Source organism: Scyliorhinus torazame, chromosome 17 (assembly GCF_047496885.1).
Source record: "Scyliorhinus torazame isolate Kashiwa2021f chromosome 17, sScyTor2.1, whole genome shotgun sequence".
Classification (NCBI taxonomy): Eukaryota; Metazoa; Chordata; class Chondrichthyes; order Carcharhiniformes; family Scyliorhinidae; genus Scyliorhinus; species Scyliorhinus torazame.
The window spans coordinates 184,720,131-184,736,593 of NC_092723.1; the positions used below are offsets into that span (position 1 = coordinate 184,720,131).

Consider the following 16,463-nt stretch of genomic DNA (forward strand, 5'->3'; position numbering starts at 1 on the left):
GAATCCACAGGCGTCCAGCGAACGCTGTGGGGTGCTCAGATTTCTTCTGCCTACATTTGTTGAGGCCATCTACGGGGTCACCCCGGTTATACCCGATCGCATCCAGGATTGCGGTATGCATTTCTGCAAGGGTGCCTCCTCCTACATTCTGTGAGTCTGGAAGGGCTGCTGCTACCGACGGATCTAAACTTAAAACGGTGAGCTTTACATGCTCTCGCTCATCCAGGCCGTACATGTTCGCCTGATGTCTAACTGTGGCAAAGAAATGGTGGGGGTCTGAGGTTGGGAGGAATGGTGTGATCCTCTCGCACGTGTCCCGTAATTGGGTCACTGTTAAGGGGGTGGAATATAGATATTCCGCATCGTCCGATGTGGCTGTGCGGTGGGTGGTTACAGGGTTCATTGGAGCGTGAACTATCTGCTGTGTGGGGGGTTGGGGTGCTTTTCTCTTTTGGGGCGTTCCCTGCGCACATGTTTCCTGAACATATCTCTGCGCTGTTTCGTTTAACTCTTCCCAATCAGGGCTGTCTTCCTGGTCTAACTTTTCCCCAAATGTTTCCTGAAAACCTTTTTGAACAGAAAGCAGTGATTGCAGCTCTGCAATCTGCTTCCGGCACTTTGCGTGATCTAAGGTGCTTTGTCTTTGTTCTGTGGTGGCAGCATGGAGTGCTCTTAATTCCCGTACCAGCCTCCCCGAACAGGCGCCGGAATGTGGCGACTAGGGGCTTTTCACAGTAACTTCATTTGAAGCCTACTTGTGACAATAAGCGTACTTTACTTTACTTTACTAGACTAATGCTGCCTTGAGATCACTACACTATTTCTGTAATGTCTCTACCTGTTTTTCTGTCTCCTCTCGTACCAGGACGGCACGTTGCGTGTCCTGATAGGCCTTTTCGTATTGAGACTGGAAGCTGCTTAAATGCGCCAGACAAGACTGGTTAGCCCATTTGGCGTCATCCACCTCGCCATCTTTTGCTGCCAATTTCCTCCTCAATTCCATATTCTCTCTTTCTACTTCGCTTACATTGACCTTACTCATCCGATGTATGCCCTCAATTTCTTTGCGGAGCGTCTTAACGACCAATTGTGACAAACAGGACACGATTGCCATCGGCTTGCGAGCTTTTCCCAAGCTCTTTTTGTGGATCTTGCTCAGGTTCTCCCACTAAGTATGTCCTATACTCCCGGGACCTGATTCCTCATTATCACAGAAATCATTCCAAAGGGGCCATCCTTTCCCTTTGAGATATTTCCTGATTTCTTCCTCCCAAATGGGACATTGTCCCATTCTACTGCTGCTGGTCGCTGCGACCGCAAATTCCTCAGGGCTCATGAGGCGCTGCATTGCCAACTTGCCTATCCGAATGCCTCTTGTTTAAAATTTGGAACAGGGGGCTAAGGCGGTGCTGTAAATATGGGCACGGCTTTCGCTACTTTCCGATATACAAACTTCCGACAGTTTTGATGCAACAAAAATCTATCAGTTTTACCTTATAGCCCTGTTAGTTACGCATGCATACACACACTTCCGAATTATGACTATTGATCAGAACTGCTTGAACACTTGTGGTTTTCTGTTTCCAATTGGATTTCTAATTCAAATTCTTGGGTTCTCCCGGAGTGGTTTTCCACTTCTAGATCGGTTCCCGTCAGGATGTCGCCAAATGTTGCTGCTAACTTTAGCCTTAGTTTAATTGCTCTTGTTCTATCACCTTTGCTCCTGAGTCGCCAGGTATCTTTCTGATACCGCCACGTGGTTCAAGTCCGAGTAATGATCAATAATCCAACACACCGCTTAGTAAGAGTTAAATCAACGCACATTTATTATATACAGTGATCGCTACTTATGCATAAATTCTACTTCTAAGCTACTTCCTACAACTAACAGGCCAATACTTAACTTTGGAAATGGCCCCCCAGGTCAGGGAAACGAATGGCCTTTCGTATGGGTTCTGAGCCTGCGGGGTTCGAAGCTGGTACAGATCGATAGCTAGGAGCGCCTATCTCGTAGGAGCGTTGAAGTAAAACTTACGATTTGAGCGGTTGTTGCAGAAGGTCAGCAGAAGGCCGCAGGGGTTGCAGAAGGGTGACAGAAGGGTCGATTTGAACTTGGACTCTATTCTTATAGTCCCCAGGGGCTTCCCGCCTTTCGGGGCGGACCCTGTACCTGGTTCCAAGTGATTGGACTTCGTCCCAATCACTTGGTTCGATATTCTCCAATGCTGGAGCGATTCCTTGATCGATGGCGGTTTTGGGATGGTTGTTCACCTCTCTTTGTGTAGGCTCCTGTTGGCGCCGAAAAGTCTGGGTTGACTTTGTGTGTCTAATTTGTTGCACATTGTTCCCGGGGATTGCTAATTAGTATTCAGATGGCTGGTGTTTTGTTATGCTGATGGCTGCAGGTATCGATCTTGTCTGGCCTCCCCAGAGGCGAATACACAGTTTTACCTGCAGCTGCTTGTTTTAGTCCTGTTGGCTGATTTTCCCATCAGCCTTTTCCGTTCGTCATTTTAAATCAGGGTTAGCCATTCTAAATCGGGAGTTAGCCATTTTAACTGGCTACAAAATCATCCAAGGTTCTATCTTGTGCCCCATGGGTATAGGTTGATTCAAGTCAGAATTGTCTCTGCCATGGTGACTGCTATGATGAGAATGTGTTCATTGCCTATTGTCATTGGCCATTTGGGTTGGAGTGCATCCAGGTCCACCTCTCAGAACCAGACTTCAAACGAGCAGTTAATGCCTTCAGGAAATTCAGAGATCAATACAAACACTAGCAGCTAAAGGAAGAATCTCTGCCCCATACACACAGATTCATAGTCTAATGTAATCAGACATCTCATCATATTTTCCATGGCTTAGCGTTAAACATAGCCTCAATGGATCGTCGGAATAATTGCATCTCAACAACAACTTAGAATGGAGCTTACTACGAGTTAAAACATGGGCAGCAGAATTTTGGTGACCTCGAGTTTAAAGAGGGTATAATTTATTTATTTATTTATCTTTATTGCCATACAGTGCTTACTAAGCGCATAGACACATTATTAAATACAAGAATATCAAAACAACATCAGGCAATAAATACACAGCAATCACGTTATGTTTGTAATAAATGTGGGAGGTCAGCCAGGAGTACGTTGGAATAGTCAAGTCACGAGGTGACAAGGGTATGAATGAGGGTTTCCGCAACAAATAAGTTGAGATGGCCAAAGTTGGGCGATGTTTTGGAGGTGATGTTATGATATCAGTTGATGTTATAACTGGACGGAAAGATCCCAGAATGGAACCCTAGCTTAAATGACCATAACTTTTACTTTTTTATTAAACGTGGAGGAATAGAGTCATAGGGCCACTAAATAGATTTAACAACAAGAGGGGTGGCATTGTGGCGCAGTGGTTAGCACTGCTGCCTCACGGTGCCGAGTCCTGCGTTCGATCCAGGCCCCGAGTCATATCCGTATGAAGTTTGCACATTCTCCCTGTGTCTGCGTGGGTCTCACCCCCACAACCCAAAGATGTGCAGGGTAGGTGAATTGGCCATAATAAATTGCCCGTTAATTGGAAAATAAAATAAAGTGGGTACTCCAAATTTATAAAAAAGATTTAACAACGAGGAAAAAAAACATTTATTAAACATGAAAAGTTATATTTATATATAATAGTCTTTTACTTCCCCCTTAGCTTAAAAAATACACATTTTAAGATTCACACAGATTGTGAAGTATATCTTAAACTACAACGTTCTCAGTAACACAACATTCTTTTAAATACACAAGATGACTGTGGTCAAATACACTCTCCACTCTGAACCTCAATGAATGTCTGTGGATGATTTTTACACTGTGAACCACCTTGTCTCAGAACTCCGGCTTCCACACCAGTGATTTCAAATTCTGCTTCCAAAAGTCCCACTTTCAAACCTTCTTTTAAATTATGCTTTCCCTTCACTGCTTCCATCAAGGTTTCACTTTCAGGTTTTACAACCTTCCGTTATCTTAAAAACTCCAAGGTTCAGCGACTGATTTCCACAATTATTTTGTTTCTTAATGTATTTATTCCAAACATACTCGAAAATACACAACATTCTCAACCCCCCCACAGTTCAGTTTGTAGTTTTCCCCCTTTTCACCCCTTCCCTCCTCTCCCCTCCCCGCGATGAACAATTCCGTAAACATTGTCATGAACAGCCCCCACCGTGTCTCAAAGCCCTCTGCTCATCCCCTCAACTCAAACTTGATCTTTTCCAGTCGAAGGAAGTCATTCCAATCCTCCAGCCAGGCCGCCACCCCGGCAGTGTTACCGACCGCCAATCCAGCAATATCCTTTGCCGGGCAATTAGAGAGGTGAAGGCCTCAACATTAGCCCCCTGCCCCTCCATCAGCTCTGCATTATGAATACCTCACAGATTGCCACCATTGGGTCCGGCCTGACCTTTACCCCCACAATCTTCGATAACATCCCAAACACCACTTCCCAGTATCTCTCCAACTTCTCACAGCCCCAGAACATGTGTGCATGATTTGCCGACACCCCCGGCCCACATTTCTCGCATTAGTCAGCAACTCCCTGGAAGAACGCACTCATCATCGCCTGGGTCATATGTACCATGCACCACCTTGAATTGAATCAAGCTCATCCTCGCGCACGAGGAGGTTGAGTTTACCCTACGCAACGCCCCACTCCCCATCCTATCTGCCACCAACTCCTGCTCCCATTTATTCTTGATCCTCACAACCTGCCCTCCTCCAGCCAACCATATACATCATCAATCCTACCCTCCCCTTCCGGGAGCAACAACCACTCCAATAGGGTACACTCCGTCAGCTTGTGAAACCTTCTCCATTCCTTCCATGGGAAATTGCTCACATGTATATACCTGAATTCACTTCACCTCGGCAACTCAAACTCCCGCAGCTCCTCCAGGCCTGCAAACTTCTCTTCCAGGTACAAGTCCCTCACCTTCACCAGCCCCACCTCTCTCCACTTCCCATCCATCTCCCCTGGCTTAAACTTACTATTTCCGTACAACGTGTCAGCACCGACATACCCTCCATCCTAAAGTGTCTCCTCAGTTGATTCAACACCCTGATCGTGAACTTTTAAAAACATTTTATTATATTTTAAAATTATTTTACGGAATGTGGGCATCACTGGTTAGGCCAGCATTTATTGTCCATCCCTAGTTGCCCTTCAGAGGGTGGTGGTGAGTTGCCCTCTTGAACTGTTGCAGTCCTTCAGGTGTAGGTACACCCATTGTGCTGTCAGGGAGGGAGTTCCAGGATTTTGACCCAGCGACAGCGAAGGAGCGGCGATACATTTCCAAGTCAGGATGGTGAGTGACTTGGAGGGGAACCTCCAGGTGGTGGTGTTCCCAGGTATCATCCAGGCAAGTGGAGAGTATTCCATTACACTCCTGACTTGTGCCTTGTAGATGGTTGACAGGCTTTGGGGGGTGAGCAGATAGTTACTTGCTGCAGGATTTCTAACCTTTGACCTGCTCTGGTAACCACAGTATTAATGAAGCTAGTCCAGTTCAGTTTCTGGTCAATGGTAACTTCCAGGATGTTGATATGGGGGATTCAGCGATGGTAATGCCATTGAATGTCAAGGTGCGATGGTTAGATCCTCTCTTGTTGGAGATTGTCATTTGTCCCGGGTCCCAGGTTCAATTCCAGCCTTGGGTGACTGTCCGTGTGGAGTTTGCATTTTCTCTTATTTTTTTAAGATAAATTTTAGTGTACCTGTCGTGGAAATCATAATAAAGACAAATCCCTCGAGGTTCGATTTAAGGAAATTTATTTACACAAATATATTTGCGGAGAGAGAGTGTTCCAGCTGCAAAGCCGCACTGCACTCTGAGATTCGATTGAAGAATGCATATCTTTATAGTCTGAAATAACAGCTTGAAGTAAACAGGCATGTTTATATTAAATAGACCTTGGAAAGTACGTAAAATGAAATACGTAGTACGTATGTTCTTGCCCTTGGCTAAAAACTCGAGTACACATTTTGTTATCTTTCGGAGGACAATGTGTTTTCATAATAAGGCCGAGACCAGAATATTAAGCAGTATTTCATTCATGTTACCTGACCTACTTACTTTCATTCACAAGCAGTGTTGAACTATAGTCAATCATTTCCCAGCATGCTTCTAAGTTGGCAACTCATTAATTTTCCTTCCACAGTACCAAATTAAATTTTTTTTCAATTAAGGGGCAATTTAGCGTGGCCAATCCACCTAACCTGCACATCTTTGGGAAGTGGGGGCGGAGCCCATGCAAACACAGGGAGAATGTGCAAACTCCACACGGACAGTGACCCAGAGCCGGGATGAACCTGGGACCTCGGCACCGTGAGGCAGCAATGCTAACCACTGCGCCACCGTGCTGCCCCTAGTTTGCACTTTCTCCCCGTGTCTGCGTGGGTTTCCTCCGGGTGCACCGGTTTCCTTCCACTGTCCAAAGACGTGCAGGTTAGGTGGAATGGCCATGCTACATTGCCCCTTAGTATCCAAACGTTAGATGGGGTTACTGGGTGGAGGCGTGGGCTTAAGTAGGTTGCTCTTTCCAAGGGCCATTGCAGACTCGATGGGCCAAATGGCCTCCTTCTGTACTGTAGAGATTCTATTCTAAGAATGTTATTTGCCACCTGTCAGCCAAATGCTGGATATTGCCCAGGCCTTGCTGCCTTTTGACATGGACTGCTTCAGTGCCTGAGGATTCACGAATGGTACTGAATATTATGCAGTCATCAGCGAACATCCCCACTTCTGGCCTTGTGTTGGAAGGAAGGTCACTGAACTGTCATGGAAGAGTTCAGTTACCTTCTGTTCATCCTGAACAATTTAAAATGAAAAATTGACAGACGATTGAGGATAATTGGATAGATCTTTTAAAGAAGCATAAGTGCCTCATTCTGTGATGTCAGCTGCGGTTCAATTGGAAGCATTTTTACGTGAGTTGGACAGTTATGGAGTCAAATCTCCCTCCAGCAACTTGAACACAAAAATTCTAGACTTACATTCCAGTGCAATACTGAAGGAGTCTGCATTGTCGTAGGCAGGGCAACTAAATTTTGGGGGGATAATTAAGTGACATTTTGGCATGAAGGACTGTACAAATGGGCAAGGGTTGCTGGTGAACCTGTGAGAACGGAGGTGGAACGTCTGGTGAACTTGGTGAGAGCAGATAGCCAGGAGCAGTGGAAACAGGTAGATAAATACTATACCTTCGGAAAATTCTAAGGTCTGATTTATGGTGAAAACAGCTTCCGGGCATCATGCACAGGACAACCACCTCAATCATGGATCGATCCTGTAAACGGTTAGTCACCCTGGCTGGAGGTGCTGTCTTTAGATGAGATATTAACCTGAGGCCCGGCCTGTTCTCTCAGGTGGATTAAAAAGTCCCATGAAAAGATGATGTGCTGGGCAAATATTTATCCCTCAATCAACATCGCAAAACCAGAGTATCTGGTCACTGCTGTTCGTGACTATCCTTCAAAATGATTCAATTGGCTGTAAAGCATTTTGGGGCCTACTGAAGTGATAGAAGTCACTATATAAATGCAAGTTCTTTCTTTTTAAGTTTATTTCCACAGCTGTCCTAAACCTCATTTGGTGGCTGGTGCCATGAGGTCCTGATATGATATTGGAAACTGGCACAGTTTGCTCCAGTGTCTACACAGAAGCAGTTGTTTCTTCAGATGTCAACAAGCCCCACTCTCTATAAGTGATCACACATTCTTCCATTCCAATCGCCCACCAAGAATTGAGGAAATGCCTGTAAGTAGACATTAGGGGAGATAATGGCATAGTGGTAATGTCACTGGACTAATAATCCAAAGTCCCAGGCCGATGCTCTGGGAACAGGGGTTCAAAATCCCACCATGGCAGATGAATAAATTTGGAATTGAAAATTGGTCTGCTAACCCTGTTGTTCACGGTGCCCACATTAACCATGAAACAATCCAGGATGACCCTTGCAGAGAAAGATAAGGACAGCCTGTTGGGGGGGGGTTCTATTAGTTAGAGGGGTTGACAGTAGTGCACTGTGAGGGTGGAGTGCTAGCCAGACTGTCAGAGTGCACAAAACAGAGGGGAGTCGGTTCAGCACAGGGCTAAATTGCTGGCTTTGAAAGCAGGCCAGCAGCACGGTTCAATTCCCGTAACAGCCTCCCCGAACAGGCGCCGGAATGTGGCGACTAGGGGCTTTTCACAGTAACTTCATTTGAAGCCTACTTGTGACAATAAGTGATTTTCATTTCACATATGTGCCAAATCTAGTGGTAGCACCCCAACCGCTGGAGCAGAACTCAAAACTTGTTGGTGATGGAAGGAGCGTTCATAACGCAGTTCAACGGGCCGATAATCATCAAGGTAATCCTTACCCCACTGTTCCCTAAAGGATAAGAAAACAGTGTGGGTGTGAAGACGTGCAAAAATAAAATCCAAATTAAGGGATGAACAGCGTCCTAGCATCAGGCAACCTGAGACACGGTGTAAGAAGTCAGTGGACTCAGATATGGGGCAGCACGGTAGCACAGTGGTTAGCACTATGGCTTCACAGCTCCAGGGTCCCAGATTTGATTCCTGGCTTGGGTCACTGTCTGTGCGGAGTCTGCACGTTCTCTCCGTGTGTGAGTGGGTTTCCTCCGGGTGCTACGGTTTCCTCCCACAAATCCTGAAAGACGTGCTTGTTAGGTGAATTGGACATTCTGAATTCTCCCTCAGTGTACCCGAACAGGCGCCGAAGTGTGGCAACGAGGGGCTTTTCACAGTAACTTCATTGCAGTGTTAGTGTAAGCTTAATTCTGACAATAAACATTATTATTAATCCCATGAAATAAGGGAGGGTTGGGTCACCCTGAAACTCATCATTGATTGTAGTAAAACCCATCGATTCACTGATGCCCTTTATGGAAGGGAATCATAGAATCACTACACTGCAAAAGGAGGCCATTCAGCCCATCAGGTCTGTACTGTTCTTCTGAAGGAGCGCCCCACCTAGGCCTACCTCCTTATCCCCATAAACCCAGCTAACTTTTTGGCCAATTTAGCATAGCCAATCCACCTAACCTGCACATCTTTGGACTGTGGGATGAAACCCGGAGGAAACACACGCAGACACGGGGGGAACGTGCAGACTCCGCACAGTCACCCGAGGCCGGGATTGATCCCGGATCCCTGGAGCTGGGAAATCTGCGGTCCTCACCCAGCCCGGCCTACAATGGGACTCCAGACCCAGATGGGTGACTCTCCGAGTGGTTACCAACACGCGGGCAGCCGCCCCCTGTCCGGGGGGTTGGGGGCAGGATTGACGGAGCCGAGACTACAATAAGCTGGAACTCTCACCCGAGCCGGGCTGATCGGTGGCCACTCGTCCCCTCCTGGCTCCCCGCACTCCGCCTTGAAGCTCTTCCGGGGCAGGAGCGGCAAGATGGCGGCGGCGGCGGCGCGTGGGGCCTCGCGTGGCCGTTAGTCAGAGCCCAGTGCGGCTGCGCGGCGAAGCGGGCCGCAGCTCCCGGGACCCGGCACCGATAACACCTCCCGCCCACCCCGGTAAGCAACCCCCACCCCGGTAAACCCCCCCTCATCCCAGCACCGGTAAACAACCTCCCCGCCGAGAGTTGTGTGAACCCGGGGCCCGGGCCGGAGTCTGGCCTCACTTCCCCCGCCAGCAGTCCAGACCGCGCGGCCTCCCCGCCACACAGAGCCCGCGGGGCCCGGGTGGAGCTGAGGTGGTCAGCCGCTGAACCGTGCTGAACTCCCGGGGGAGGGGGATCTGTGGCTGTCAGGGTTTTTTTTTGGGGGGGGGGGGTTGTGGCTGTCAGGGGGTCTGTGGCTGTCGGTGGGGGGTCTGTGGCTGTCGGGGGGAGGTTTGTTGTGGCTGTCAAGGGGGGGGGGTCTGTGGCTGTCGGGTGTCTGGCTGTCGTGGGGGTCTGTGGCTGGCAGGGGGTCTGAGGCTGTCAGGGGTGGTCTGTGGCTGTCGGGTGGTCTATGGCTGTCATGGTGTCTGTGGCTATCAGGGGGATCTGTGGCTGTCAGGGGGATCTGTGGCTGTCAGGGGGATCTGTGGCTGTCAGGGGGATCTGTGGCTGTCAGGGGGATCTGTGGGTGTAGGGGGTCTGTGGCAGTCGGGGGTCTGTGGCTGTCGGGGTGGTCTGTGGCTGTCCAAGTGAGGAGGCTTGGCTGTCTGGGGGAAGGGGGTTGGCTGTCTGGGGAAGGGGTGGTGTTTGGGAGGGGCTGTTTTTCTGTCCATGGGCTCTCCACCTGCTGTTTCTTTATGTTCCTACTCAGAAGCTGAATTGTTGATTCTTTAGTAGAAGTAGCTGCTCTCTGCTGCTCATTAGAAGCAGATTTTAATTTCCGCTCTTCTTCCTGTAAGCACTTTGTACCTGCATATGCAAATCATATCCTTTCCTTTAAAGGGCAGTGTCAAATGGTATAACATAAACGTGACTGTTGTGCTGAATATAAGAAAATTGTCATTTTTATAGTTTGTATCTTTGTAGGAATGTTTTTAAAACCTAGGTTAAAATGCATGCAGACATTTGTCTACTAGAACTGTGATTAAAAGGGAAGTATCAGTGATTTTTGTAAGGGACCTGTTTTGCGGATAGATTTTGAAAGCCATTTTATCTGTTTGCAGATTGTGAGTTAATGTAATGTTGTAACAGTTTGAGCCTAGCTAAACAAATCAAGGCACATCTTATAACAAGAGGCAAAAGAATGCTGTGTGCTTTGAGGATAGCTCATGGGAGGGGCCAAGTCTGTCTGGACAAAGGAGTTGCTCCCAGAGCTCTCAGCTGAGCAGAAGATTTTCAGCTTGGTCCTAAAAAAATGTTTCTCTCTTCAAGGACTCTGCACCAAGAGAAACAAGTAAAACCTGGTTGTTAACTATATACATAACATTTTTTGAAATATATGGGTTTTCTTAATTGGAGTGGCGAGGTGGGTTTCAGGAAGCAAGTTAAGAGGTAACTTAACTGTAAAGCTTTTTCTTTGTTGCTAATATTCTTAATTCTGTATTGAACGTAACGTTTGTTGTTAACGTAAAAGCTGACTACTGGTCAGTGTCATCACTCCTGGGGTACAATAACATTTCCTCTCAGTTTTACCAAATGCAAATAGTTGGGTTCTAGTCTCAGACCTTCACGAAAATTGGAGTTCTGGTCCAGAATTCATTGATTTAGTAAGACACTTAAATGAGGGTTCATAAAGTAATTTTGATCTGATCCGATTGACATTTAAAAAAAAAAAAATTCCAATTAAGGGGCAATTTAGCATTGCCAATCCACCTACTGGTACAGCACCAGTAAAACCATTGTAGCAGAACTCTACATAGGTAGGATCAGAAACAGGCATGGCAGTCGCACTCAGCTGAACAGTGGAAGAGAAGTTTTGGAGCAGAATAGTACATTCGAACATGTCAGAGGCTGCACAGAGCTCAAGAAGAATGAGGAGGGTCAGTTCACCTCTGTCACAGTCATAGGATGAAATTTGTGACTTTTCTTAGAGCTGTTTCAAACTTATGGTAGGGGCTGAATATCTGACTGGAGAGGTGTAAATGAGAAGTTGAACAAAAGATAGTCACAGATTTGAGAGGCGGCAACATGTTCAAGAGCTTGAAAAGGAAGAGGAGATGGAAGATTTTGTTGTATTTGCAAGGTTAGAAGGACCAGAGGTGAACATTTTTTTCGGAAGGTGTGATTACTGATGATTTGAAAGGGAGCACAGAAGGAAATGTTTACAATAAAGAAATCATTGTTCCTAATTTTCTGAAGGTTTCCATTAACAATGTTGGGAGAAAGTGAATTTCTCAATTCCCCACCAAGGAAGACTGTCCGATTTGGTGGAACTGTCACAGAAACCTTAAAGAAGTATAAAGAGGTAAAATAAATTATACTAATTAACTTTCCAGAAATGTTCTTGCCTATTTGTACATTGATTCAAAAGATGCATTTTTTCTTAGGGAGATACTGTTGATTACGATTTGCTCATGACACAACTGGTCGATCCGGAGATAAAGGTAAACAATAAATTGTGTTATTTCACTCAATGTAACAGTTTACTGATATGCATTTGACACTTTACGATCCTAGCAATTCACATTTGATCTCAATAGTTTGAAGTGCTTAATAATATTGCTTTTTTAATTTTCGAAATCGGGTGGCACAGTGGTTAACACTGGTGCCTGATGGTGCTGAGGACTCGTGTTCGATCCTGGCTCTGGGTCACTGTCCTTGTGGAGTTTGCACATTCTCCCCGTGTCTGCATGGGTCTCACCCCCACAACCCAAAGATGTGCAGAGTAGGTGAATTGGCCACGCTAAATTGCCCCTTAATTGGGGAAAAGATAATTGGGTACTTTAAATTTATGAAAACAAAAGGTTGAGCACATATGCAAACCAGTAAAAAACAGCAAACCAGTATATCCCAACATCAGATAAGTGGGAAGTGTTGGATTAAAGTTGTAGTTTGAATCTAGAATCCAATCCTAATCTGAGTGGAGGGACCTTGTTTCTCCAACACAAAATCAGTGTTTGTACCGTTTGGCCTTGTATATATTTTTTACTGTTTTAATAAAAGGATATGGCCAATCCACCTAGTCTGCACATCTTTGGGTTGTGGGGGTGAAACCCACGCAGACACGGGGAGACTGTGCAAACTCCACACGGACAGTGGCCCAGGACCGGGTTTGAACCCAGGTCCCTCAGCGCCGTAGGCAATAACCACTGTGCCACCGTGCCGCCCCACAATATATCTAATGCAATAATGCAAGGGATTTTCACAGTAACTTCATTGCAGTGTTAATGTAAGCTACTTGTGACAATAGTAAAGATTATTATTATCTAATGTCTTTTGGTAAATTAAATCATCCGCCCTTACTTGGTCTGACCTACACTTGACTCCAGATCTACAGCAATGCATTTTACTCTTAGTTGAAATGGCTGAGCTAGCCACTCGAGGGCCATTTGGAAGGGGCAATAAATGCTGGCCTTGCCAGCGAAGCTTGCATCCCAGGAAATAATTTTTTTAAAGTAGTCTTGAAAACGGGAGCAGACATGCAAGGAACAGGTCCACAATTTCCTGATGCAGTTCACTCTCAGCCCACTTTAATTTGGGCAGCAAGATTTTTTTAATTTGGCTGATGATTTAACCAGTTCATAAATATGAAATTACCAGTTTCTGTTCTGCCACAAAACTGTGTTAATGTGGTTCTGGGATGGTGATTCAGACTTTTTAAAGATTTGTGGCTCTGTGGGTAGTGCCCGCAGCCTCTGACCCAGAAGCTCTGGGTTCAGTTCCCATTCCAGGACTTGTTGGCCACGGAAGGACATTCATGATGCATTTCAACAGGTTGAAAATCAGCCTGCCAACTCTTTCACCACTTCCCCAATATTCTTCAAAGGGAAAAAAATGACGAGCAGATATGAAACAAACATACTTTTAAAAAATTCTTTGAAGCCTGTAAGTGAGATTACATACTGAGGTAATTATTACTAAGCCAATTACTGTTTCCAGACTTTAAACAGCATTATATATTAATTATATAAAATCTTAACTGTAAGAATGGAAACTTAACACAACCACTATCATGACCATAAGAAATAGGAACAGGAGGAGGCCATTCGCCATCATTCAATAGGACTTTGGCTGATCGGACATTCCTCACATCCTCTTTCCTGCCCTTTCTTCCTAACTCTTGATTCCCTTACTGATCAAGAATCTATCTGTCTCAGCCTTAAGTACACGCCAGGACCAGGAACGTGGCAAGACGTTCCAAAGGCACTCCTCACCCTCAGAGAAGAAATTCCTCCTCATCTCAGTCTTAACTGGATTCCCCGTTATTCTGAGACTATGGCCTCTAGTTCGACACTCTCCTTTGAGGGGAAACATCCTCTCCTCATTTACCCTGTCAAGCTTCTTAAGAATCCTGTATGTTTCAATGAGATCGCCTCTCATTCTTCTAAATTCCAATGAATAGAGTTCCAACTTGTTTAACATTTGCTCATAAGACATCCCTCCATACCGGGGATCATCTTAGTAAACCTTGTCAAAACTGCCTCCAATGAAATATCTTTCCTTAAGTAAGGGGACCAAACCCCTCACAGTACTCCCGATGTGGTCTCACCAGTACCTTATAAAGTTGCAGCAAGACTTCCCTCCCCTTATACTCCAACCCCCTTGAAAATAAGGCCAACACTCCATTAGCCTTCCTGAATACGTGCTGCATCTGAGTGCTAGCTTTCTGTGTTTCATGCACAAGTATCATAGAATCCTTACAGTGCAGAAGAGGGCCATTCAGCCCATCAAGTCTGTACCGACCCTCTGAAAGAGCCCCCTACCCTATCCCTATAACCCCACCTAACCTGCACACCCCTGGATATTAAGGGACAATTTTATCATGGCCAATCCACCTAACTTGCACATCTTTGGACTGTGGGAGGAAACCGGAGTACCCAGGGAAACCCATGCACACACGGGGAGAATGTGCAAACTCCACACAGTCACCCGAGGTCGGAATTGAACCCAGGACCCTGGCTCTGTGAGGAGGCAGTGCCACCATACCTCCAAGTCCCTTTGTGTTGCAGCTTTCTGCAGTTTTTCTCCATTTAAACAATACTCTGTTATTTTGTTCTCCCTTCTGAAATGAACAACTTCACATTTTCCCACATAATACTCCATTTGCCAACTTTTTGCCCACTTAACCTATCAATATCTCTGCAAACTGTTTGTATCCCTCTCACAACCTGCCTTTCCACCTATTTTTGTGTCGTCTGCAAATTTGGCTACAGTACATTCACTTCCAAATCATTAATATATATTGGAAATGGTTGGGGTCCCAGCACTGATCCCTCTGGAACCCCACTGGATACAGATCACCAAGCTGTACGTACCGTGTACGGTCCCTTGGCCGCAGAAAAATACTTTTCACTGTACTTCGGTACATGTGACAATAAATCAAATCAATCAAAGAGCCCTTATCCCCACTCACTATTTTCTGCTCATTTAAAAAAAATTTAAAGTGCCCAATTTTTTATCCAATTAAGGAGCAATTTAACTAGCCTGCACATCTTTTGGGTTGTGGGAGTGAGACGCACGCAAACATGGAAAGAATGTGCAATGTCCACACGGACAGTGACCCGGACTGGGATCGAACCCGGCACCTTGGTGGCGTGAGGCAGCAGTGCTAACCACATGCACCACCGTGCTGCACATTTCCTGCCCATTAACAAATTCTCTATTAGCCTTTTGAAGAAAAATCTAGTCAAACATACCATTCAAGCCTATAGGATAAAAAAAACCTTTCATTTAACAGTGATTCTATTTCCTTCTGTAAATATATTGTAGAGTAAAATATATTTGTTCAGACCGGCAGATATATTTGGCTGCTTTTTATGCTTTTTCTTTGCATTGGCTCATTTAGGAGCACATTCGGCTTGAGTCACAACTTGTGGGTTCAGTTCCCACTCCAGAAACCTTTGCACAAAATCTAGATTGACACTGTAGTGCACTATTGAGGGAGTGCTACACTGTCGGAGGTGTCATCTTTTGGATGAAGCGTTAAACTGGGGCCCTGCCTGCTGTCTAAGGTGGAAGTAAAAAATCCCAGGACACTATTTTGAAGAAGAGCATGGAGCTATCCTTGGTGTTCTGATCAATATTTATCCCATCGTGAATATCACAAAAACAGATTATCTAGATTTTGATCACGTTGTTGATTATGGGAGCTGTGTGCAAATTAGCTACTGCACTTCCCACAATCATTGACTACATTTGAAAAAGGACCTTGTTGTTTGCAAAGTGCTTTGGAATGCCCTGAGATTCATGAAAGGCAAACGTGTCTGACTTTTCTTGTCCTCTATTGGATTATGAATGTATTTCTTGGTGTTTCTTATGAGATGGATTTTTTTTAAAATTTAGAGTACCCAATTCATTTTTTCCAATTAAGGGGCAATTTAGCACAGCCAATCCATATACCCTGCACATCTTTCGGTTGTGGGGGCGAAACCCATGCAAACACAGAGAAATGTGCAAACTCCACACGGACCGTGACCCAGAGCCGGGATCGAACCTGGGACCTCGGCGCCGTGAGGCAGCAATGCTAACCACTGCGCCACCGTGCTGCCCTCTGATGAGATGTTAAGATGAAGCCCCTGTGATAGTTCAGGTGGGCATGAAAGATCCTCTGGCATTGAGCAGAGATCTGCTGGTGTCCTGGCCAGTTTTTCTCCCACGACAAATACCATCAACAAGCAGATGAGGTGATCATTTAAAAAAAAAAAAATATGTGCAAATTGCCTGTGACATTTACATATTAATAGTGACAGTACTTCAAAGCAATAGTTTGGTTGTAACGCACTTTCTAAGAATGTCATAAGGTTCTGAATATAAATCCTGTTCTTAGATTGAATGAATCTGTCTTGGCGTACTAATAGAATTTACATTAACTG

General features: G+C 45.6%; 1 protein-coding gene and 1 long non-coding RNA gene across 2 annotated transcripts in view; one reads left to right on the plus strand and one right to left on the minus strand.

Annotated features, from left to right (window-relative positions):
• Window positions 1-9,408, minus strand: part of LOC140394499 (uncharacterized) — a 118,278-nt gene extending 108,870 nt beyond the window's left edge. The window contains exon 1 of the long non-coding RNA XR_011935892.1: window positions 9,359-9,408. This is a non-coding gene — a long non-coding RNA (uncharacterized lncRNA). The remainder of the gene's footprint in view (window positions 1-9,358) is intronic.
• Window positions 9,408-16,463, plus strand: part of rrn3 (RRN3 homolog, RNA polymerase I transcription factor) — a 42,549-nt gene continuing 35,493 nt past the window's right edge. The window contains exons 1-3 of the mRNA XM_072481811.1: window positions 9,408-9,565; window positions 11,791-11,896; window positions 11,979-12,035. Of these exons, the coding sequence (XP_072337912.1) occupies window positions 11,804-11,896; window positions 11,979-12,035 (150 nt within the window). The 5' untranslated portion in view covers window positions 9,408-9,565; window positions 11,791-11,803. The remainder of the gene's footprint in view (window positions 9,566-11,790; window positions 11,897-11,978; window positions 12,036-16,463) is intronic.